General features: G+C 39.7%; 2 protein-coding genes across 2 annotated transcripts in view; both read right to left on the reverse strand.

Moving 5' to 3' along the window:
• The window catches only part of DDX52 (DExD-box helicase 52), a 34,291-nt gene extending 14,657 nt beyond the window's left edge, over nt 1-19,634 (reverse strand). The window contains exons 1-9 of the mRNA XM_032163097.2: nt 19,493-19,634; nt 18,276-18,471; nt 9,411-9,541; nt 8,234-8,419; nt 5,900-6,043; nt 4,418-4,529; nt 2,629-2,701; nt 1,560-1,763; nt 14-104 (exon numbers count right to left, since the gene is read on the reverse strand). Coding sequence (XP_032018988.1) covers nt 14-104; nt 1,560-1,763; nt 2,629-2,701; nt 4,418-4,529; nt 5,900-6,043; nt 8,234-8,419; nt 9,411-9,541; nt 18,276-18,471; nt 19,493-19,579 — 1,224 coding nt within the window. The 5' untranslated portion in view covers nt 19,580-19,634. The remainder of the gene's footprint in view (nt 1-13; nt 105-1,559; nt 1,764-2,628; nt 2,702-4,417; nt 4,530-5,899; nt 6,044-8,233; nt 8,420-9,410; nt 9,542-18,275; nt 18,472-19,492) is intronic.
• Nucleotides 19,635-21,418: 1,784 nt separating this feature from the next.
• The window catches only part of HNF1B (HNF1 homeobox B), a 102,766-nt gene continuing 99,804 nt past the window's right edge, over nt 21,419-24,380 (reverse strand). The window contains exon 10 of the mRNA XM_058445558.1: nt 21,419-21,459. The gene's annotated coding sequence lies outside the window, so the exon portion shown is untranslated. The remainder of the gene's footprint in view (nt 21,460-24,380) is intronic.

Genomic DNA, 24,380 nt, shown 5'->3' on the forward strand with positions numbered 1-24,380 from the left:
AATACAAATATACCTTTTTAACAAGTTCTCTCATGGCCAGAAGTTTTCCAGTCTCAGATCCAACAAAGAGAAGCTCTTGTTCTACAGTTTCTACTGCAGAATTCCTGAGAAGGAAATATACCTTGTAGTTTGTAAGAGTTAATTTTTGCTTTTTCCCGCTGAACTCTAAATAAATGAAAAAATTTACACACAACTCCAATAAAATCAATTTTTCCACTGTCAATATTAATAAGTACTTAATTATTTATACTTTAACTTGAAGACAAAATTATTTTTAAATGCTTTCTTCTAATTTTAAAAATATCTTGAAATGCCACCCATTAAAACTTATGTTTCAGTCATAAATTTTCATGTATTTGATTATTTATAAAAAATTTCTAACTGTAAAATTATTGAGTAAAATAATAAAAACATTTTTAAGGTTGTTATTACATATGGTTAAACATTTTTCATAATGATTAGCAAAGATTTATTTATAGACCAACAGTTAGGGGTGAGATATATGAAGACTTTATTAATACTCTGTAAGATGTTACAATGTACTGTGTTGTATCATATTTTTCCCATTTAATTATGTTTATCTAAATATATTTAAATATAAATTAATTATATTTAAATATGTTTAATTTCCCATTTAAATTATGTTTATGGTGAACTCATTCTGCTTTCCTCTTTCTTTTTTTTTTTTTCAAGATGGAGTCTCACTCTGTCACCCAGGCTGGAGTGCAGTGGGGCGATCTTGGCCCATTGCAACCTCCCCCTCCCAAGTTCAAGCAATACACCTGCCTCAGCCTCCCAAGTAGCTGGGATTACAGGCACACACCAATTTTTGTATTTTTGGAAGAGACAGGGTTTCACCATGTTGGTCAGGCTCATCTCGAACTCCTGACCTCAAGTGATCCACCTGCCTCTGCCTCCCAAAGTGCCGTGATTACAGGTGTGAGGCACCGTACCCAACCTTGCTTTCTTCTTATAAACAGGAATTTTAGGTTTAAAATAGGGTATTCTTTACTGTTCCATTGGCTACTTTTTCACTTAATATGGTACTACAAACACTTTTTCATATAGCTACAGTCTTCCTACATCATTTCAGGGGTTACATAATCCATCAGGTAGCAGGATCATAATTTCTTTAAACTTTTTTCTATCACTGAGCATTTATTTAGCATAAAATGCTCCCCAAAATATTTTTTAAAAGGAAATATATATCAAGTGGCTCAGTAACATCAGGTTCTTCCTCTGTGGTCCACTTATTTAAGCCATCAAAGAAACTAAATCTTCCAGGTGGCCACAGAGCTCATGTTATACTCTGTGGATGGAAAAAAACACCTAAAAGCATGATGACAGGAATGTCAATATGACAATATAAAAACCTTCTTTTAGATTACTCTAAAATAAAAAGCCTTAAACAATCTTGGCTTAAAAGAACACATTTCAATCAGTAAAACTCTCTCCCTTGCTAGTCTCAGGCCAAGAAACCTATCTCCTTCAGTCTTTAAAAAAGACTTGTATTTAAAAAAAAAAAATCAGTGTGATAATGTTGAAAAACAATTAAATACCTTGCTCCAATGGACACACTGATGACATTGTCCAGGTTGAGTTTGCACCACTGTTCAACATCATATGCAAAAGTTGCACTGAACATAGCTCTTCGGACCTTGTGGGATGTGCAGGCCAGGAAAATGGAAGCCAGCTGGTCTCTGAACCCAGTTTTGCCATCTTCAAACAGTTTATCTGATTCGTCTACTACAAGCCACTCAACACTAAGAAATAACAAAACAACTTGTGGATATTGAACTGAAAGATCCAAGACACTTCAGTAAACCGTGGGGGCAGTGGACACATGAGGAAGTCAAATTATGATGCTGCTTCTCAGATCCACTTTATCATACCAGAAAAAAAAAAAAAGAAAAACAAGCAGGTGATATGGTTTGGCTGTGTATCCCCACCCAAATCTCATCTCGAATTGTAATCCCCACGTGTTGAGGGAGGGACCTGGTGGGAGGTGACTGGCTCACGGGGGCACTCTCTCTCTCTCTCTCTCTCTCTCCCCTATCTGCCACCATGTAAGATGTGCCTTGCTTCGCCTTCTGCCATGACCGTAAGTTTCCTAAGGCCTCCCCAGTCATGCCCTGACCGTAAGTTTCCTAAGGCCTCCCCAGTCATGCCCTGACTTGTGGGTCAATTAAACCTTCCATTCTTTATAAATTACCCAGTCTCAGGTAGCTGTTTAGAGCAGCATGGAAACAGACTAACACAGCAGGAAAAAGGTAAAAGGAAGATAAACATAGCTTAATGTACCTATTCCAATAGCCTCAAAGATACGAGGTTCCATTAACGACAACAGAGCTTTTCATAAACTTCATTAACCCCATCACCATTGCTGAAAGACGCAAAAAGGTCTAGGGGAATTCTGTACCAACTGCTTATCAAAATGTGTAACTTTCTTCCAGACAAGATAGTTTTCTTTTCTATGAATTTTTTTTAAAAACCATTATTCTGAGTGCCAACAATGACTGAAGGTAGCAAACAGCAAGCTCCAAAGACGAAAAATACAAGCAATGGAGGACAAAATATAATCAACTAAATTAAAAATACACACGAAAGACATGAAAATATCATCTATACCTTGTTAGGTCGATTCCGGGGGGATCTTGCTTTAATAAATAGATTAGTCGATTTGGAGTAGTCACAAGAATATCTATAGGAAAAACAAATGGTAGAAATTGCAAAAACAGGATTTATCCCTCTTGAACTAGGAATTAAGCCTCCTCAACTTCAGTTGATAACCTGAAGTGGGAAGTAGTTATAGCCAACAACACAAAACTATTATATCCTTACTTTCTTTTTATTATATCTGAGTAGCTTTCTCTTTTTCTTTTTTTTTGAGACAGGGTCTTGCTCTGTCACCCAGGCTGGATAGAGTACAATGGTGTGATCATAGCTCACCGCGTGCAACTTCAAACTCCTGGGCTCAAGAGATCCTCTGGCATCAGCATTCTGAGTAGCTGGGACTACAGGCACATGCCACTGCACCTGCCTTATTTTTATTATTATTATTTTTTTGAGACAGAGTCTAGCTCTGTCGCCCAGGCTGGAGTGCAGTGGCATGACCTTGGCTCACTGCAAGCTCCGCCTCCGGGGTTCACACCATTCTCACTCCGGAGTAGCTGGGACTACTACTAGCTGGGACTACTAGCACCCACCACCACGACTGGCTAACTTTTTGTATTTTTAGTAGAGATGGTAAATTTTTTTTTTACTTTTATTTTTGTAGAAACAGGGTCTCCCTATGCTGTCCAGGCTGGTCTCGAATTCCTGGGCTCAAGCAATCTCCCTGCCTCAGCCTCCCAAAATGCCGGATTATAGGCATGAGCCACAACACCCAGCCTCTTCTCAATTTCTAAGAGGAAAGAACAATTTAATTTTCAAACCTTTTTTCCCCCCAGGAAAATCATTTTTTTTTACATGGAATTTTACGCAGAGGCCCAAGAGTTAAAAAAAAAAAAAAAACAACAAAACAGATGAAAGCTTATCTCCAAGTGGACAATGTCAAAAAACAAGAAGAAAGAAAAATAGATGAAAGCAGATTCTCTGGCTGATGTAAGGGTGAGGATGTAAGCCGTTCTTTTTGTTTTTTTTTTTTAAGATGGAGTCTCACTCTGTTGCTCAGGCTGGAGTACAGTGGTGCAATCATAGTTCATGGCAGCCTTGAACTCCTGGGCTCAAGTGATCTTCCCACCTCAGACTCCCAAGTAGCTAGGACTACAGGCGTGCACCACTATGCCTGGCTAATTTTTTTTTATTTAAAAAATTTCTTTTAGAGATGGAGTCTCGCTATGTTGCCAAGGCTGGTCCCAAACTCCTGGCCTCAAGCAATCCTCCCACCTCAGCTTCTCCTTAGCTACAGGTATGGAGAAGAATACAGGTGTGAGCCACTGCACCCAGCTATGCATGCCATTCTTGTCTGCCAGAGTATTTCCATGGCAGATTAAAAATCAGTGGTATAAATCAGAATTTTTCAGCCTCAGCACTGTTACCACTTTGGGCCAGCTAAGTGTTGGTTGCAGGGGACTGTCTTGTGTACTGCAGAATGTTTAACAGCATCCTTGGCTATAGGCTTGTAACTACAGGCTAGTAGCACTTCTCCCCAGTTGTGACAACTACAAATGTCTCCAGATTATTGCCAAACGTCCCTGTGGTGAAAGGTGGGAGGCAAGATTATCTCTAGCTGAGAACTACCGGTATATATTTATGTATAACTTCTCAGTAGAGTGAGAAGAGGATCTCTTTAGTTCTCTAAAATTCAAATTTTATACATACATGACTATACTTCAACAACACTTACATAGTAATTAGGATATTTATAATTTCCAGATTCCTTACATGCTCTACATCCCATGTATGAATTCCTTACCAAACTTTTTAGATGATTTAGGTCCAAATTTCTTGGCTGCCACTGCTGCTTTGTGGATCATGTGTATCCTGAATCCTGTTCCCTCAGAAATTTTTATTAACTCTCTGTGAATCTAAAAAAAAAAAAAAAAAAAAAAGATAAAAACATTTGCTGCTAATATACTTGGACAAGATGTATACTCTCTTTTACATGATTAATGAAATAATCTATTACCAACCCATGAATATCTGAAATTAAACTCATAACAATCTGGAGATTAACCTGAAATCTTAGCATTTTGAAACTTCGATGCCTAATAAGATTCAATAATTTCTTCAGGTGGAATAAACTAGTTGCCAGAGATAAAACTAACCTATTACATATTGTTTTCAGAATACAGTACTATTGGCCGGGTGCAGGGGCTCACACCTGTAATCCCAGCACTTTAGGAGGACAAGGTGGGTGGATCACTTGAGGCCAGGAGTTCGAGACCAGCCTGGCCAACATGGCAAAACCCCATCTCTACTAAAAATACAAAAACAATTAGCCAGGTGTGATGGTGCGCACCTGTAACTCAGCTACTTGGGAGGCTGAGGCAGGACAATCACTTGAACCTGGGAGGCAGAGGTTGCAGTGAGCCGAGATGGCGCCACTGCACTCCAGCCTGGTCCACAGAGCATGACTATTTCAAAAAAAAAAAAAGAAATATATACACACACACACACACACACACACACACACACACACAGTACTATTACAAGACTATTTCATACTTGATAGGTGTTTCATATTAAGCACATTGGGAGGGTAGAACAGATCACTGTATAGTTTTCCCTTCTCAAAAAAAAAAAAAACAACAGAGATGAGTCAGGCATAATGACTCATGCCTGTAAGCCCTGTACTTTAGTAGGCCAAGGTGGGAGGATCACTTGAACCCAGGAGTTCAAGATCAGCCTGGGTAACATAGGGAGACCTTGTTTCTACAAAAAGAAAAAAAATAACCAGGCGCAGTGGCATGTGCCTGTAGTCCCAGTTACTCAAGAGGCTGAGGCGGGAGATCTCTTGAGGCCAGGAGATCAAGGTTGCAGTAAGCCATGATCACACCACTGCATGCCAGCCTGGGTAACAGAGTAAGAATCTGTGGCTAAAAACAAACAAATAAATAAATAAAAACCAAAACTAACATGAGTATTCCTTTTTTTAAGATGAGAAAAATAAAAGTCCAAGAAGGACTATATTTCATTAGGCTTTCAACTTCAAAGACCTTAAAGCATTTACCAAAGAAGTGTAAATATTAAAATCACTGTGTTTTAGAAACTTATAGAAAGACTTAAAAGACTTGCCCACATGGAGTCAGATCCAGAGAACTGTGCTGTGTAGAGGATACTTGACCATGACAGAAGACATGGGCCTTGCTTTTTTAAGATCTTTTTATTACCTCGAATAAGAAAGATCACTGAAGTAAACACCAATCGCATTCTCTTCAAAAGCTACAAGTCATACCTGGCTGGCAAGTTCTCGTGTTGGTGATATAATCAGGGCTCTGAAGCCTTTATTTGCAGGTTGTTTCAGCTGCATTAAAATAGGAATGCTAAAAGCTAATGTTTTTCCAGATCCAGTTGGAGCAGAAGCCAGAAGTTCCCGACCCTAAAAACATAGGGTATATTAAATATTACAAAGAAAGTACATAAATTTTTCAGAGCCTGGTCAAATAATGCTACCAGCCATAGAAAAAAACAAATACAATTTTACATAATGAATCTAATCATTCAAGTCGTATCTGCTTTCCTAACATCATCCATCCATGCCACTATCACCCCAACAAAGTTTCTGAGCATTGCCCTTGAATTCCCTTTGAATGAGTGTAAAGAATACGGATAACTAGGCCAGGCGCGGTGGCTCACGCTTGTAATCCCAGCACTTTGGGAGGCTGATGCAGGCGGATCACGAGGTCAGGAGATTGAGACCACGGTGAAAGCCCGTCTCTACTAAAAATACAAAAAATTAGCCGGGCATGGTCGCGGGCGCCTGTAGTCCCAGCTACTCGGAGAGGCTGAGGCAGAAGAATGGCGTGAACCAGTGAGCCGAGATCGCACCACTGCACTCCAGCCTGGGTGACAGAGCGAGACTCCGTCTCAAAAAAAAAAAAAGAATACGGATAACTAAAACCCAAAGATATTCCATAACCTAAGTTATATCCATTATTTCAATTTTTGTTTTCCACTAAACTATTGTCAAAATAAAATTATAAAACCAACTTTTTGTCCTGGTATCTACATTGCTCAATCACTAGGGAAGGTTTTATTAAATAACAGAATGGCTGAAGAAATAAAAAATGGCAATGACCTGAGGGACAGAGTAATTTCCAGGAGACGGTTTTCAAAAACTCGCTGTGATTTTTTTTTTTTTTTTCACACGGAGTCTCACTCTGTCACCCAGGCTGGAGTGCAGTGGCGCGATCTCAGCTCACTGCAACCTCCGCCTCCCGGGTTCAAGCGATTCTTCTGCCTTGGCCTCCTGAGTAGCTGGGATTACAGGCACACACCACCACGCCCAGCTAGTTTTTGTATTTTTAGTAGAGACAGGGTTTCACCATATTGGCCAGGCTGGTCTTGAACTCCTGACCTCGTGATCCGCCCGCCTCGGTCTCCCAAAGTGCTGGGATTACAGGCGTGAGCCACCGCACCCGGCCCACTGTGATTTTTTAAGCTTTAAGCTAAAGCCATGACAGAAACAATCTTAAACAAAAATTAAAAGCAAATTTACTATAACATGAGTCAACAGCATCATTTAAATGTATGATTGTATTCTCATTTCAACTCTCAAAGAAAACGAAAAGGACTAGTATAGATGAAAAGGTATCTTATATCCTTTGGAAACCAGAACCGAAGGCCATCTCGGTTACATGGGGAAAAAACCCAACTCTCATCGCTACAGAAACAAACCTCAGAAAAACTTAACGTCCGAAAACCTAAGTTAATCCATACCTCTATCAACAAGTGACTGGATAACAAATTGTGGTATATTCATACAACATAATACTACTTGGTAACAAACTATTGCTCTATGTAATATAGAAGAATCTCAAAGCATTACACAAAGTGAAAGAAACCAGAAATAAAAGATTAATGTGTGATTCCACTCATATAAAACTCTAGAAGAGGCAAAAGGAATATACAGCAGTAGAAATCAGAATAGTAGTTGCCTCTGAGCAGGGGACGGGTGAGGGCTGAATGGAAAGGGCACAAGAAAATTGTTCAGGATAATACATATGTTCTCTATCTTCACTGGAATAGTGGTTACACAGGGTATGCATTGCTGAAACTCACTAAACTGGGCACTTAAAAATCTATGCATTTTATTGTATGAAAGTATACTTTAATAATAAAAAGTATTCAGAAAAATAAGTCAGGTTATGTACAAGAACTTTAGAAAGCATTTGTATTTCTGGAGTAGTTCCTGGGCATTATAAACTAAATAATGAATGAATGAATAGAACATAATCCCTATTCTCCAAGGGGTTACACACTAGTAAAATGAAAAAGATAAATATGATTGGTGCAAATACAAAGTAGTGTAAAATGTAAAATAAATGTTGTAAGGAAAAGAACACACCAAATACCAGAAAGGGTAATAGAAAAAGAAGAAGATCACATCTAGGTGGAGTGATCAAGACAACTTTTATGGAGGCACAGGCATTTGATGAACCTTAAAAGGAAGTGAAGGATTTTAACAGGGGAAATAAGGTGGAAAAAAAGATTTCAAGAGGAGAGGGAAGAGAATGAGCAAACACACAGAGGAAGGAATGTTACAGGCATTCTAGATCTTCATACTCACATGCAGCATAACTGGGATGGCTTGCATTTGGATTGGCGTAGGCATTTGGAAACCTGCATCTAGAATGTTCTGAAGTAGTCGAGAATTGATTTTATATTCCTGGTCAAGTTGCTGAAATGTAGCAATTGGGTCAGGAAGATCAGTTCCTTGGACGTGAATTTTGTGTTTATTCCGCAAGAAGTTTACCTGAAAAGTGAAGTAAACAGGCCACCATGGATATGGCCAAATAAATACATTCTCAGATGTTATAAAGCAACATTAACAGTTTCTGGGATAACCCTTAGCAGCATATGAAACTTTTTGGTTAAATCCAAGAACCAAAACATCACAGATATTAGGTACATTTCATGCCCTTTCAGAGAAAACCTTCATAAAATGTCTATGCTTTCTTCATATTAATGTGTTACTGTCATAGTCATAACTTCTAACCTTAAATAAACTTCTTAGAAGGCAGGCATTGAACCCATCTACCATTTTAATATGGTGGTTACCATACAAGTATCAATGCTTTTTGATGATTTACCCTAAAACTCTGCTTATTAAAACTGAGTGCCAAAAAGTGGAGTCTAGTAGTGCTGATTTGGTTTGTTTCCCCATTCTCTGGACCAGAGACAGCCAAATTCTGGTTTCTGGGTTACTGAAGCACTGCCATAGTAATCCCTGAAGTGAGCTGAATACACCTCTCCATCAGGAATATGGCAGGTGTACAGCAGACACAAAAAAGGTGTATTTGTTGTTTCTTCCATATCCTACTCCTCTTATTCCCAAGTCATAAAATACCTTTCTTAAGAATTCTAACCCTCTGATCGGTGTCAGAGGAAATCCCTCTAAACTGGTGAGCTCAACACAGAGAAGAAAGGGAGCCAAATTTTGTTTGTTTATCGAAAACAGTTACAAAATTTTAAAAATTTAATTCTAAACATACTATCAATCTTGAAACTTGAGCAGGTCAAGAATTTTATATAAATATCTGTAATTTAAATTTTAAAATGTTCACCCACAGCACAAATGCCTACTTTGCTTTAAGTTTTCATTAAAGTAAAATCTAAATGAATGTAATTAACCTTCTATCTTAACAAAACTATATTCACGTTAACAACAGAATAACCCAAATCCAGCGAATAAGTCACTTGGTCAGAAAATATATATACTTTTGGCCCCAAAATATTTTTCTAACCTTTTCTTTTCTGAGATTCTCCAACTTTCCGGAAGTTAGTTTACTTTCTCTCTGAACTTTTTTGTCTTCAATCTTTGCTTCTACAGATGATATCCACTGTATAGTAGCACCTTCTTCTTGGGAAATAATTTCTAAAATATATTTTTAAAAAGTAAAAGATTTTAACAGTCTAGGCAACATAGTGAGGACCTGTCTCTTAAAAAAAAAAAAAAATTAAAAATTAGTCAAGGGTGGGTGGTGGTGCAAGCCTATAGTCCCAGCTACTCAGGAGGCTGAGGGGGTAGGATCATTTGAGCCTGGGAGGTTGAGGCTGCAGACAGCTGTGATCACGCCACAGCCTGGGTAACAGAGAAAAACCTTGTCTCAAAAAACAAAAAACAACAACAACAACAAAAAAAAAAACAAAAAAAAAGAAAAGAAGAAAGGTTTTAATCTTGGGTGTATGTGTAGCAAGAGAGTCATACCTTCACACTAAAAAAGGAAAACATATAGCTGATGCAACTAGGTTAAGAGAAAGAATAGGATGTATAAAAATTGAAATGAAAAGGCAAGTTCTGTGTTGGTATGATCAGAGCTCCGAAGCTTACTATCTTCCCTTTGTTGGCTGTTTCAGCAGTGTACTGAGTATACTTGAAAACAACAGGGGATTAATTGAAAAGCGACTTAAACAATGATAAATTTCTTTCCTTTTTTTTTTTCCTTGAGATGGAGTCTCGCTCTGTTGCCCAGGCTGGAGTGCAGTGGCATGATCTCGGCTCACTGAAACTGCTGCCTCCCTGGTTCAAACAATTCTCTGCCTCAGCCTCCCAAGTAGCTGGGATTACAGGCATCCGCCACCATGCCTGGCTAATTGTTTTGTATTTTTAGTAGAGACGAAGTTTCACCATCTTGGCCAGGCTGGTCTCAAACACCTGACCTCAAGTGATCCACCCGCCTCGGCCTCTCAAAGTGCTGGGATTACAGGCGTGAGCCTCCGTGCCCGGCCAAACAACGAGAAATTTCAATAAGGCAGCCAGGTTCTCTATATGTAAACAACCAACAACTAAAAAATAAATATGATGAAAGATCTCACTTAAAATAGCAATGAACGGCCAGGCGCAGTGGCTGATGCCTGTAATCCCAGCACTTTGGGAGGCCAAGGCGGGTGGATCACCTGAGGTCAGGAGTTTAAGACCAGCCTGGACAACATGATGAAACCCTGTCCCTACAAAAACACAAAAATTAGCCAGGCATGATGGCAGGTGCCTGTAATCCTAGTTACTCAGGAGGCTGAGGCAGGAGAATCACTTGAAGCCAGGAGGTGGAGGTTGTAGTGAGCCTAGATTGTGCCACTGCACTCCGGCCTCAGCAACAGAGCAAGACTCTGTCTCTAAATAAATAAATAAATAAATAAATAGCAATGAACATAACACAATACTTTGAGCTACTCAGTATTATAAAGATAGCCATTATCCCCCGATCTATGAAGAACACTAGCCAATTAAAAGTAATGGCAGAACTGTTTTGGTGACTAGACCAGCTGACTTAACAGTTTCTATGGGAGAATAAATATGTAAGACTAACCTAATTTTTTTTTTTTTTTGAGATGGAGTCTTGCTCTGTCACCCAGGCTGGAGTGCAGTGGCATGATCTTGGCTCACTGCAACCTTTGTCTCCCAGGTGATTCTCAGCCTCCAGAGTAGCTGAGACTACAGAGGCATGCCACTATGTCCAGCTAATTTTTGTATTTTTAGTAGAGACGGGGTTTCACCACGTTGGCCAGGCTGGTCTCAAACTCCTACCTCATGATCCGCCCACCTCAGCTTCCCAAAGTTTTGGGATTACAGGTGTGAGCCACCGCGCCTGGCCTAACCTAAAAAAATTTTAAGTTTAATAAGCAAAGACTAGTTCTACAAAGCAAAGACTAGTTCTAATTTCTAAATTAGTTCTAAAACTTGCAAAGACTAGTTCTAATTTCTTAATCTTTTTCAACTTCACTGAGGCATAAATATATACAATAATCTGCATATATTTAAAGTATCTAATTTGCTGAATTTTGACATATCTACACACCCAAAAAACCATCACCACATTCAAGGTTATTTCTATCACTTCTCCAAATTTCCTCATGACCCCTTATAATCCATCACTCCATGCATAGGCAACCACCAATCTAATTTCTGCCACTATAGATTAGTTTGCCTTTTCTGGAATTTTATATAAACAGAATCATGTCATATGTACTAATTTTTGTCTGGCTTCTTTCACTCAAGATAGTTATTTTGAAATTCATCTATGTTGCAGCATGTATCAACAACTTACCATTTTATTACTAGGTAGTATTCCATTGTATGGATGTACAGTTCATCATTCACCTGTTGAGGGACATTTGGGTCATTTCCAGCTTTTGGCTATAAGTAATGTTGCTATGACAATTTGTGTACAAGTCTTCCTGAAGATGTATATTTTCCTGTCTCTTAGGTAAATATTGACAAGTGGAATAGCTGGGTAATATGGTAAATATATGTTTAACTTAAAAAAAAAAATCCCCAACTATTTTCCAAAGTGGTTGTACCATTTTACCATCAACACTGTGAGAGCTTGTTTCTGTACATCCTTGCCCATACTTGGTACGGCCACCCTTTTTTATTTTTAGCCATTCTAATGGGTATGTAGTAGTATTGTATTGTGGTTTTAATTTGCCTGATGGTTACTGATGTTGAATGTCTTTTATGTGCTTATCACCATGTGTATTATCTTCTTTAGTGAGTAGATACAAGTCCTTTGATATACATTTTGCAAATATTTTCCCATCTGTGGCTTGCCTTTTCATTTTCTTAATGTTATCTTTTGAAGAATGAAAATTTTTAGTTTTGATAAGTCCAATATATCAATTTTTTCTTTTTAAAAAATTTTTGTTGTTGTTGTGCTAAGGAACCTTGACATATCTCAAAGACACAAAGATTTTTTTCCTGTGTTTTCTTCTAGAACTTTTATAGTTGTAAACTTCAGTCTGAGTCATTTGAAGTTAATTTTTGCTTACAATGTAAAGTTAGGTTTGATGTTCACTTTTTTCCCCATGGATCCAGCACCGTTTGTCGAAAAGACTTTCCTTTCCCGGCTGAATTACCTCATTACTTCTGTTGAGAACTAACTGACCATATATGCATGGGTTTGTGGACTAGCTATTCTGTTTCACTGATCTATATATAAGGGGGTCTTCAAAAAGTTCATGGAAAATCCATATTATGAAAAAACAATGCAAAAATTTCAAAATTTTTTGCACCAAAATAAACTCATATCAACTTGTTATAATATGGGTGAACTGGATCTAGTCTGAGACACTAAGAAGGATAAGACAGCAGTTTGAAAAAAGCAACATGAATTCTGCTTAAAACTGAAGCAAGAACAAACTTCAAATTTACAGTGAAGCTTGGGTAGAAGAATAGTGAAATCATTGATGCTTTATGAAAAGTTTATGGGGACAAGGCCCCAGAGAAATCAGCTGTTTACAAATGGATAACCTGTTTTAAGAAGGAACAAGATAATATTGAAGATGAAGTCTGTAGCAGCAGACCACCCACATCAATTTATAAGGAAAAAATTCATCTTGTTCATGCCCTAATTGAAGAGGACTGTTGATTAACAGCAGAAACAATAGCCAACACCACAGACAGATATCTGAGTGTACATAACCAATTACAAGCTCATGCTTGTAATCCCAAATATATATATATATATGATTTGGCTTACACCATATATATATATATATTTTTTTTTTTTTTTCAAGATAGGGTTTTGTTCTGTCAGCCAGGCTAGAGTATACAGGCATGATCACAGCTCACTGTAACCTCACACTCTTGGGCTAAAGCAATCCTCCTGTCTCAGCCTCCCAAGTAGCTGGGACTACAGACATGTGCTACCACGTGCAGCTAATTTTTTTTTTCTTTTTGGAGTCTTACTGTGTCACCCAGGCTGGAGTGCAGTGGTGTGATCTCGGCTGCGGCTCACTGCAACCTCCACCTCCCAGGTTCAAGCAATTCTCCTGCCTTAGCCTCCCAGGTAGCTGAGATTACAGGCATGCGCCACCACATCCAGCTAATTTTGTATTTTTAGTAGAGACAGGATTTCACCATGTTGGCCAGGCTGGTTTCGAACTCCTAACTTCAGGTGATCCACCCACCTCAGCCTCCCAAAGTGCTGGGATTACAGGCATGAGCCACCGCTCCTGGCCCTATTTTCTGTATAGATGGAGTATTGCTATGTTGCCTAAGCTGGTCTCAAAATTCCTGGCCTCATCTGATCCTCCTACCTCAGCTTCCCAAAGCACTGGGATTATAGGTGAGCCACTGCTCCTGGCCTCCCTACCAATTCTTTGTTGTTTGTTTTTGAGGCGGAGTTTCACTCTTGTTGCCCAGGCTGGAGTGCAATGGCGTGATCTCGGCTCACCGCAACCTCCGCCTCCCAGGTTCAAGTGATTCTCCTGCCTTAGCCTCCCAGGTAGCTGAGATTATAGGCATGCGCCACCACGCCCGGTTAATTTTGTATTTTTAGTAGAGACGGGATTTCACCACGTTGGCCAGGCTGGTTTCAAACTCCTAACCTCAGGTGATCCACCCACCTCGGCATCCCAAAGTGCTGGGATTACAAGCATGAGCCACCAAGAAGGCCCGGCCTTCTACCTACCAATTCTTAATGAAAAATTAGTTGAGCAAATTTTCCATTTGATGGGTGCCAAAACCACTGCTTCCAAATCAGCTGCAGACAAGAGCAGAGATTTCAAAAGAAATTTTAAACACGTGGAATCAAGGTCCTAAAGCATTTCTTTGAAGAACTATAACAGAAGATGAAACATGGTTTTACCAGTTTGATCATGAAGACAAAGCACAATTAAACCAATGGCTACCAAGAAGTGGAAGTGGTCCAGTCAAAGCAAAAGTTGACCAGTCAAGAGCAAAGGCAACAGCAACAGGTTTTTTGGATGCTCAAGGCACTTTGCTTGTTGACTTTCTGGAAGGCCGAAGAGTAGTATCTGCTTATTAAGAGAGTGTTTGAAGAAAGTTAGCCGAAGATTTAGCAGAAATTTCTACAAAAAAAATCTGCTAGAATTCTAACTGGGATTGCAATGATTCTGTAGATCACTGTGGGGAGAAAATATTGAGTTGCCTAAAATATTGGTATGCCTCTCCACTCTACCTGGATTTTATAACATATAAGGCCATAGTAATTAAAACAAGCTAGTATTGGTATACAAATACAGAAACAGAATAGAAGAGGTCCAGAGGCAGACTTGAATATATATGGAAAATAAGTATATAATTAAAGTTGCATTAAAGTCCAATAGAGAAAACATGGATTATCAACATATGGTATTAAGACAATTAGTCAACATAAGACAAAACACCAACATATAGTATTAAGACAATTATGTTATTAAGACAATTATTCAGACATCTGAAAAAAATTTTAGTTCCCTATTCACTCCTTATACCAAATGAAATTTCACAGGGTCAAAGATTTTAATATAACAAATTGAAACTACAAATAAGAAAACATGGAAGTTTTTTTTTCTTTCTTCTTTTTTTTGAGACAGAGTCTTGCTCTGTCACCCAGGCTGGAATGCAGAGGCATGATCTCAGCTCACTGCAACCTCCACTTCCTGGGTTCAAGCGATTTTCCTGCCTCAGCCTCCCACATAGCTGGGATTATAGGCGTGCACCACCACATCTGGCTAATTTTTTTATATTTTTAGTAGAGACAGAGTTTCACCATGTTGGCCAGGCTCGTCTGAAACTCCTGACCTCAAGTGATCAGCCCGCCTCAGCCTCCCAAAGTGTTGGGATTACAGAAGTGAGCCACTGCACCCAGCCTAGAATTTTAAAAAAACAAACGTAATGCACAGAAGGCCAAAAAGTAAATAAATAAGACAAGTGACATATGACAATCTGGAAACATATTTGTACACATAATATGCCAGACATAGAGCTAATTTCCTCAATATATGAGGTTTAATAAATTAAGAAGAAACAGATGAACAATGTAATCCGATAAGGGAACAATGTAATACAATAAGGGTACAATGTACATGAAGAGACAAATTTACAAAAAGAGAAAAGTCTCATACCTTGCTGGAAGGCATCACAAAGTAGAATGACTTTAAAAAAAGTTTTGTTCCCTTTATGAGACAGTTGGTACTAAATGACCCAAATCATTACTAATTCACAAGCTCTTCAATTTTCCAGTTAAAAATAGATACATGCCTGGCCCGGCGTGGTGGCTCACACCTGTAATCCCAGCACTCTGGGAGCCCAAGGTGGGTGAATCACGAGGTCAGGAGATCGAGACCATACTGGCTAACATGGTGAAACCCCGTCTTTACTAAAAATACAAAAACAAAATCAGCTGGGCGTGGTGGTGGACGCCTGTAGTCCCAGCTACTCGGGAGGCTGAGGCAGGAGAATGGCGTGAACCCAGGAGGCGGAGCTTGCAGTGAGCAGAGCTCTCGCCACTGCACTCCAGCCTGAGCGACAGAGTGAGATTCAGTCTTGGAAAAAAAAAAAAATTGATACATGCCTACACATTTATCATAGATCTACAGCCTAAATACATTTGTTGCCACAATGGTTACAGTACACAGCTGTATATTTCTGGTGGCCCAACATTTGAATCCTTTTCCTAAGTTTCTGGCATGTCTTTCTTATTGGTAAAGGTTTTATCAAACTTCCTTGCAGCCAGGGAAGAATGACTTTTACTGCAGCATTGTAACAGCAAAAGCATGCAAACAATGTACTAAATGTCCATCACACAGTAACATGTCAAATTGATCATGGGGCATCCCTACAATGTATGATGGGCTACTATGCTGTGTTACAATGAAGAAGGCAAAGTACTTCCTACTGATGCAATGTTTCTGGTGGATAAATCTATTTGTTAACTCTGCAATTCCACTTCTAAGAATTTATGGGACAGATATACTCACATATACATGCAAATATAAGTAGAATGACGCTGCAAAACTACAACAGCAAAAATGATATATAAATATCCATCACACAGGAACTTGTTAAATCAATTATGCAATACACAATGGGATACAATGCTGTGTTAAAATGAACAAGGCAATGTACTTCCTACTGATACCAAACAACCTCCAAGATACATTGTTTTTAAAAAAGGGGAAGGTAGTAGGAGAGGCTCCCAACAGAGTGTATATAGAGTAATCAAAGTATATAAACATAGTATGTGGAGTATTTGCTTTTTTTTGAGTCCGGCATAAATACATAGGAATAGAGTGTCCCCAGAAAATTACAAAAGAAATTGATTAACAGTGGCTGCCTCTGGAAAAACAGGGGACTGGAGATAAACAATAGGAAAGAACTTTACTTTTCATCATTGTATAACTCAAGTGTTTACCAAAAAAAGGTAAATGACTAGGAAACTTAATATTATAGATTTTTAAGAAATATAAATAGCCCTAGAGTACAGTACGAGAAAAGAAAAGGAAAAAAAAAAAAAAAGGCCAGGCACGGTGGCTCACACCTGTAATCCAGCACTTTGGGAGGCCGAGGTGGGCGGATCACGAGGTCAGGAGTTCAAGACCAGCACGACCAACGTGGAGAAACCCCGTCTCTACTTAAAAATACAAAAATTCGCCAGGCGTGTTGAGGCACACCTGTAATCCCAGCTACTCAGGAGGCTGAGGCAGAAGAATCGCTTGAATCCAGGAGGCAGAAGTTGCAGTGAGCAGAGGAGGTTGCAGTGAGCGGAGGAGGTTGCAGTGAGCAGAGAACGTGCCATTGCACTCCAGCCTACGCAACACAGCGAGACTCTGTCTCAAAAAAAAAAAAAAAAAAAAAAAAAACCTCTGTCAAAATGGGCAAAGAGTAAGAAGAAACAATTCACAAAAGGTGAAAGGTTAATGTCCAGTAAAGCATACAAAAATATGCTCACCAGCCGGGTGTGGTGGCTCATGCCTGTAATCCCAGCACTTTGGGAGGCGGAGGCAGGTGGATCACGAGGTCAGGGGATCAAGACTATCCTGGCTAACACGGTAAAACCCGGTCTCTACTAAAAATACAAAAAATTAGCCAGGTGTGGTGGCGGGCACCTGTAGTCCCAGCTACTAGGGAGGCTGAGGCAGCACAATGGCGTGAACCTGGGAGGCGGAGCTTGCAGTGAGCCGAGATTGCACCACTGCACTACAGACTGGGCGACAGTGAGACTCATCTCAAAAAAAAAAAAAAATGCTCAACCTCACCAGTTATCAATAAAATATAAATATAAAATAGTTTCGGGCCGGGCGCAGTGGTTCACGCCTATAATCCTAGCACTTTGGGAGGCTGAGGTGGACGGATCACGAGGTCAAGCGATCCAGGATATCCTGGCCAACATGGTGAAACCCCATCTCTACTAAAAATACAAAAATTAGCTGGGCGCAGAGGTGGCAGTGAGCCGAGATCGCGCCACTGCACTCCAGCCTGGTGACAGAGTGAGACTCCGTCTCAAAAAAAAAAAAGTTTTATTCATTAGCTTGGCAAAAAAATTAACATCAATAATATTCAGCACCGACAAGGACTTGGGAAGTCATTTTGTAGTTTTTCAGTCATTTTTCAGAGAAAGGGTACATACCCTTTCACCATATGATGCTACTTTTGGGATGGTATTCTGCAGAAATAACAGTACCTGTACAAAAGGATTTACGTATAAGTATCTTTACTTAAAATTATCTTTGCTGTAACAATATTTCTAATGACAAATACCTGGAAACAACCTGAGTGCCATCAGCTGATAAATGACCTTATTGTCTGACTTGTAGCCATAAGCCTGTATTATTTTTATAACTGAAAAAGTTAAAGGGAAAAAACATAACAGAAATCAAACACTAACCTGAAGTCATCGTCTTCCTTTTTTTCTTGCTCTGCTCCCTCTTCCTTTCAGTTATGCTCTCGTTTTTCTCTTCATTTTGGGACTTCTGATATGTTTGTGATGCTCCACACACACCTGGGACAGACTTCTTGTTTCCAAAAAAGTCCAGTCCCTGAAGCACCTCCGAAGAATCAAAGTCATATTTCCTTTTTCCTATCTAAAACCCAAAAAATTTAAAATGAAACCTGACAGAATACCATTGCTTTCATTCAAGCAAGACTGTTCAATGACTCCTCATCTTTTCTACCCTTTCACCAAATATCTGTCGAGCTAACAGGTGTCTCGGCAAATGGAATCTGAAGAGACCTTCCCTGACCTCATAATAGTAACAAATTAATATTAGCAATGAACACATATATGCTTACTAAATGTCAAGCAGATTTCTAAGCATGTTTATACATATTAAATTACTTCATATTTACAACTCTATAAGGTAAATAGCAGTATTACGAATGAGAAAACCAAGGCATTCGGAAATTAACTAACTTGAGGTAGGTCTCAAAATTAGTAACTGGCAGACTTAGCATTTACACCCAGATAATCTGGCTCCAGAGTTCATACTCACCAGTTAGAGAAAGAAAAAACACATGTCACACACATATACACATCCAAACAACAAAGTAGACATTCAAGATTTTCCAGAAGTGGGCCCCAATTGACTTCCCCCGATGTATCACTCACTACTTCTCTAGGTAAGATCCCTCATTTCTTAATCGCTCTTCTCATTGGTTACTTAAGCCATGGGGTTGAAGCAATAAAAAGAACCACGCCCAGTACAACTATACGCATGCCAAGCCAAACTTTGGGAGACTATAGTGAGAGAATCTGTTTTCTCCATCTTTGGTTGTTTCTGTTTTCGAAATTCCTTTCCTCTAGGTTCGGAGAAAAAGTTCCTTTTGAAAGGAGAATTCCAACTTTGCTTTGAATAAGAGGGAGGAAAAGCGTTTCCGAGCCAGGCCCAACTAGGTCTACAACAGGACAGTTAAAGAGCTTATTCAGAAGGCTTGAACCGAGTAGGTGTGCAGCCAAGCTGAACACAAAAGGAAGCAAAATACCCCAAGGGTGGTGAGAGCCAGGCCACGGGTGTCCATGTGCGCCGGCCTACCCCAGCAGCGGGTTCATTCCCGGGCTCCTGCTCCTTCTCAGTTACTCGGCCCTCGGTCCCTTGGGCACAGTACCTGGAATCGAGCTGCGTCTGCCGAGAAGCGTCTAGTGTCGAATTTGGCCCCCGCGCCGAGCCGGCGAAAGAGATCGTGGACGTCCATCTTTACCCAAAAAGCTCCGCGGTGCTACAGCGCCTGCGCAGACTACTTCCCGGGCCCGGGGCAGCGTCGGAAGAAGGCTTGAGCGTAATTGGCTCCTGTAGGCGGAGCCTGGCTGGGAGAGAGACGAGGCTAATTTATTATCGTGTACTCCGTCATTATTTATCTTTTTTTTTTTTTTTTTGAAACAAGGTCTCTCTCTGTCGCCCAAGCTGGAGCGCAGTGGCGCAATCGCAGCCTCGAACTCCTGGGCCCAAGTGATCCTCCCACCTCAGTCTCCCAAACTGCTGGGACTACAGGCGTGTGTAAATTCTTTTAAAAAATATTTATCAGTATCCGCTTATGTTGGGCACTGTTCTAGACTTTGAGGGATACTATAGTAAACAACATCTTAAGATTTCTCTTTTTACGAAGCTTACGTTTTAGTAGGGACAACAGCTATTGTTAACAAATAAATAAGCAAAATCTCTGTAAAGTAATAAGTGCTATGAAACAAAAAGGTGTAATTGATAGAGAAAATGATGGGGGAGCTGACTTAGTGAAATTCACTCTGTTGAAGTGATAACTTGAGCTAAGAGGAAGCAACCTCTTAGGGTCTGGGAACAGCATTCCAGATAGGGGAAACACGTGGCTGAAGGGAAAAAAATAGGAACCTTGAGGGAATAGAAATAATGCCAGTGTGACTGGAGCCAAGTTGCAGTGTGATAGAGTAGTACAGATAAGGTTGGAGGGACAAACAGAAGCCAGATCTCACAGAATCTTGTAACAAGGTCATAGTAAGGAATTTGGACTTCCACCTTGGGAAACTATTTGAAAAGTTTTATGGAGAGAAGAAAATGATTTAGTTTATCACATTTAATTTTTTATATTTATTACATCTGTACGAAATTATTTACTGCTTATTGCCTCTCCCTCTTCTGGAATGTAAGTCCCTGAGCACAGGGATATATACTTTGCTTCACTGTGTATCCCCAGTTCCGGTGCACTTTGGTGAATGAATGAGTGAATGTTTCATAAAGGATTACACTGGCTATTTGGAGAATGGACCATAGAAGAGCTGAGTGGAAACAGGTTAGTCAAAGTAGAATGATGATCATGGCTTGTCTAGGTTGGTATCTGTGCTGAGAGAGATAAATGGATAGATCTGGCATGTATTTTGGAGGTAGAGCTAAATGTACCTGACGGATTTTATGCAGAGGTGAGAGAAAGGGAGAAATCAAAGATCACTCCTAGTTTTTTGGCTGAGTAGATGGCATGCCATTTAATGAGCTAAGAAAGCCTAAAAGAAGAAGGGCTTTCTGGTACAAGTGAGACATGGAGGGTGAATCAATTGTTATGTTTTGGACGTGTTAAGATGCCTGGTTACTTTAAGTGGAGACATCCAAGTAGGTAGTTGGTTCTGAGTCTGAAGCTCAGGAACAAAAATTAGGGCTAGATAAATTAATTTGGAAGTCATCAACATATAAATGATACAAAGGAGTTGCACCATGTAAGCATTTAACTTATAAAAATTCAGTTATATGTATTCGACCAAAGAGAATGAAACATACTTGAAATTGTATGGGTGAGTCCTTTACAATCAAGGAAAGCAGGTGTGAGGTGAGCATGTGATGGGGGATGTGAATCTGCCGTTTCTCAGATGAATTCAGTCCCTTACTCCCTATTACGGTGGGGGGTGGTGGTCTTCCTGTCCCAAGTGTGTCTACTCTTTAAAAATAGGAATTTCCCAAGTACTTCATTTGTTGTTCAATAAAAATAGTTTATCTTCGGCCAGGCGCAGTGGCTTATACCTGTAATCCTAGCACTTTAGGAGGTCAAGGTGGGCAGATTACTTCAGCTCAAGAGTTTGAAACCAGCCTGGGCAACGTGGCGGAACTCCATCTCTACAAAAAATTAAAACATTAGCTGGGTGTAGTGGCACACACCTACAGTCCTAGCCACTTGGGAGGCTGAGGCAGGAAGATTGCTTGAGCTTGGGAGGTTGAGGCTGCAGTGACTCATAACGGCACCACTGCACTCCAACCTGGGTGACAGAGTGAGACCTTGTCTCAAAAATAAATAAAATTAATCTATTTCAACATAAGAGGAAAAACTCAATATTGGTGTGTTGATCTTCAGTTTGGCACATAAATATGGCCACAGCCATATATAAAATTAACATGTATGAAATGACAACTACCATGGTTTGTGGATGACTTACGGAATTTTAAAAAAATTCAACTTTATGAGATTTTTTTTTCTTTATGAGCTGATTTAGAACCTAATCCCTATGTAAGTGGTAACAAACCCATCTCCAAAAGCATGAGCATGAATGTGATCACTTAGAGAAAATGTGTGAATAGAGAAGAGAAGGGGACCCAGGACTGACCCTATGGTACTCTAATGCTTGGAGATGAGGTGGAGGAGGAAACCCCTGTAAAACAAGAGTCTGAGAAGAAGCAAGTGAAGTAGAAAGCAAGCAGTGAGGTAGGAAGACCAGGAATTTGGTGTCACCAAAGCCAGACAGAAGTTTTAAGAAGGTAGTGATCAGCTATTTCAAAGGCTGTTGAGAGGCTGAAGACAGAAAAGATCACTGCATTTGGGAATGTGGAGGTCACTAGAGTCCCTGATAATGTCAGTTTCAGGGACATTGGTGAACAGAGATGACTGGTGAAGGTGGTGAAATGGAGATGGATGAAACCAACTCTTCCAAAGATTTAGCTGAGCAGAATAGCAGAGAAGTGGGGTGGTAGCTATAGCCAGATGTGGATTCAAAGGAGGGTTTTGCTTTTGGTTTTTGGTGTTTTTAAATATGGGTGCTAGGAGATGTTTGTAAATTATATGGGATGACCCAGTGGAAAGGTATAAATTGTTGCTGCAACAGAGAAGGGAGAATTATGGGATGGGGGTGGGATGAAGCTTTGTCAGGGTGTGTTGGAGGGCTGAGAAGAGAAGTGATGTGAAATAATATTCTCTAACAGTGGGCAAATGAACTTACTGAAGAAAGGCGGTAATAATTCTGGGCAATGAATGCCTATTTGAGGTTCAGGGCAATTAATTTAAAAGGAGACAAATTAGCATGATTCAGCCACTTAAGGGTGTGAAGTGTATAGTGTTATATGTGGCCAGGGTTAAACTTTTGCCAGGTTAATATCATGGAAGGTTATGGCAGAGTTCTGTCCTCCCCACTCCAACAAGAAAAGCGCCTGAGATTGATAGTTCAATAGAAGTTTAGCCACCTAGGACTGAAGAAGGAAGAGGAAGCCACTAGGAATAATACTCTGTGTTATACTAATAACTGAACTTGCTGCTTTCCTATCAGAGAAAAGAAGAATTATATTGAGTGTTGAATATGTACTATATTATTTACCTTCATAAGCATGGACTTGGAGTTAAATAGGGCTGAGTTTAAATTCTCCCAGCCGCTTCACCTATTAGCTGTGATTTGTGATTTTGTCACATTAATCTTTCTGGGACTAATTTCTTTGTTTGTAAAATGAGGATCATGATAGCTACTTTGGAATCATTCTGAAGATTAAGCTAGGCTCATAGGCAGTGGTGTGTAGTGGAAGGAGTGTAGGTTTGGGGCATCAGAAAGACTTAATGTTTGAGTCCAATGTGTCATTTAGTAATTTGATAATCTTAAATGAGTTATTTCACTGGTCTGTGCCTCAGTTTCCTTGTTGGTAAAATAGCAATTATAGGATTATAATACCTACCTTGAGGTTAGGAGTAGCATAATTTTTCACCACACAGGGCTCAAAATGGTTGAGATGGGTCAGAATACTAGATATGTATAAAATCCTTATATATATATGTATATATATACATATTATACACGTATATATATACACATGTATATGTATATATATGTATACATTCTGTAGTTATTGTATAAAGCATTTGGAACAAAATCTCACACATAGTAGGTTCTCAATCAATAGTAGTTCTTTTCCATCTTTCAGTTCTTCCTTCTAGAGCAATAGTTCTTGACCCTAACCACACATTAGAATCTTCTGAAGAACTTACAAAACAAGTGACCAAGTGCAGTGGCTCACACCTATAATCCCAGAACTTTGGGAGGCCGAGGCAGGAGGATTGCTTCAGGCCAGGAATTCAAGACCAGCCTAGGCAACATAGGGAGACCCCATTTCTACCAAACAATTTTTAAAATATTAGTGTGGTGGTATACCTGTAGTCCCAGCTACTAGGGAGGCTGAGCTGGGAAGATCAATTGAGCCTGGGAGGTCGAGGTTGCAATGAGCCATGGTCACACCACTACACTCCAGCCTGGGCAACAGAGCAAGACCCTGCCTCAAAACAAACAAACAAAAGAAAACTGATTCCCACCCCCAGAAATTCTGGTTTAATTGTTCTATACTGGTTCCCTAGCCTGTAATTTTTGAAAGCTTCTCAAGTGATTCTAATTGTAGTCAACGTTAAGAATCCACCTGCTGGAATTATATTTCTGAAGCCCAAATGTGGACCATGTTGCTTCACTGCTTAAAAACCTCTCTTGATTCCCCATTGTCTACTGAATGTAGTCTGGACTATAACTTGTATGTCAGGCCCTAAGCAGTGGTTCTCAACATTTTATCTGCTTCAGCATTCCCAAGAAATATGACTCCCTCCCATAAACAGCTTCAGCTTGGGTTCAACTCTCAGTCCTATCACTTAACCAGCTGTGTGGTTACGTATCCTCTCTAAGCTTTAGTTTTCTCACCTCGTTTCAGCTTTGCTTACAACTCAGAACCTTTGTACTTATTTTTTTTTTTCTTCTTGGAATGTCCTCTCTTCCTTTCCTCCGTGGAGAACTCCTTATATT

The sequence above is a fragment of the Hylobates moloch genome, unplaced genomic scaffold, assembly GCF_009828535.3.
Source record: "Hylobates moloch isolate HMO894 unplaced genomic scaffold, HMol_V3 SCAFFOLD_10, whole genome shotgun sequence".
In the NCBI taxonomy this organism is placed as follows: Eukaryota; Metazoa; Chordata; class Mammalia; order Primates; family Hylobatidae; genus Hylobates; species Hylobates moloch.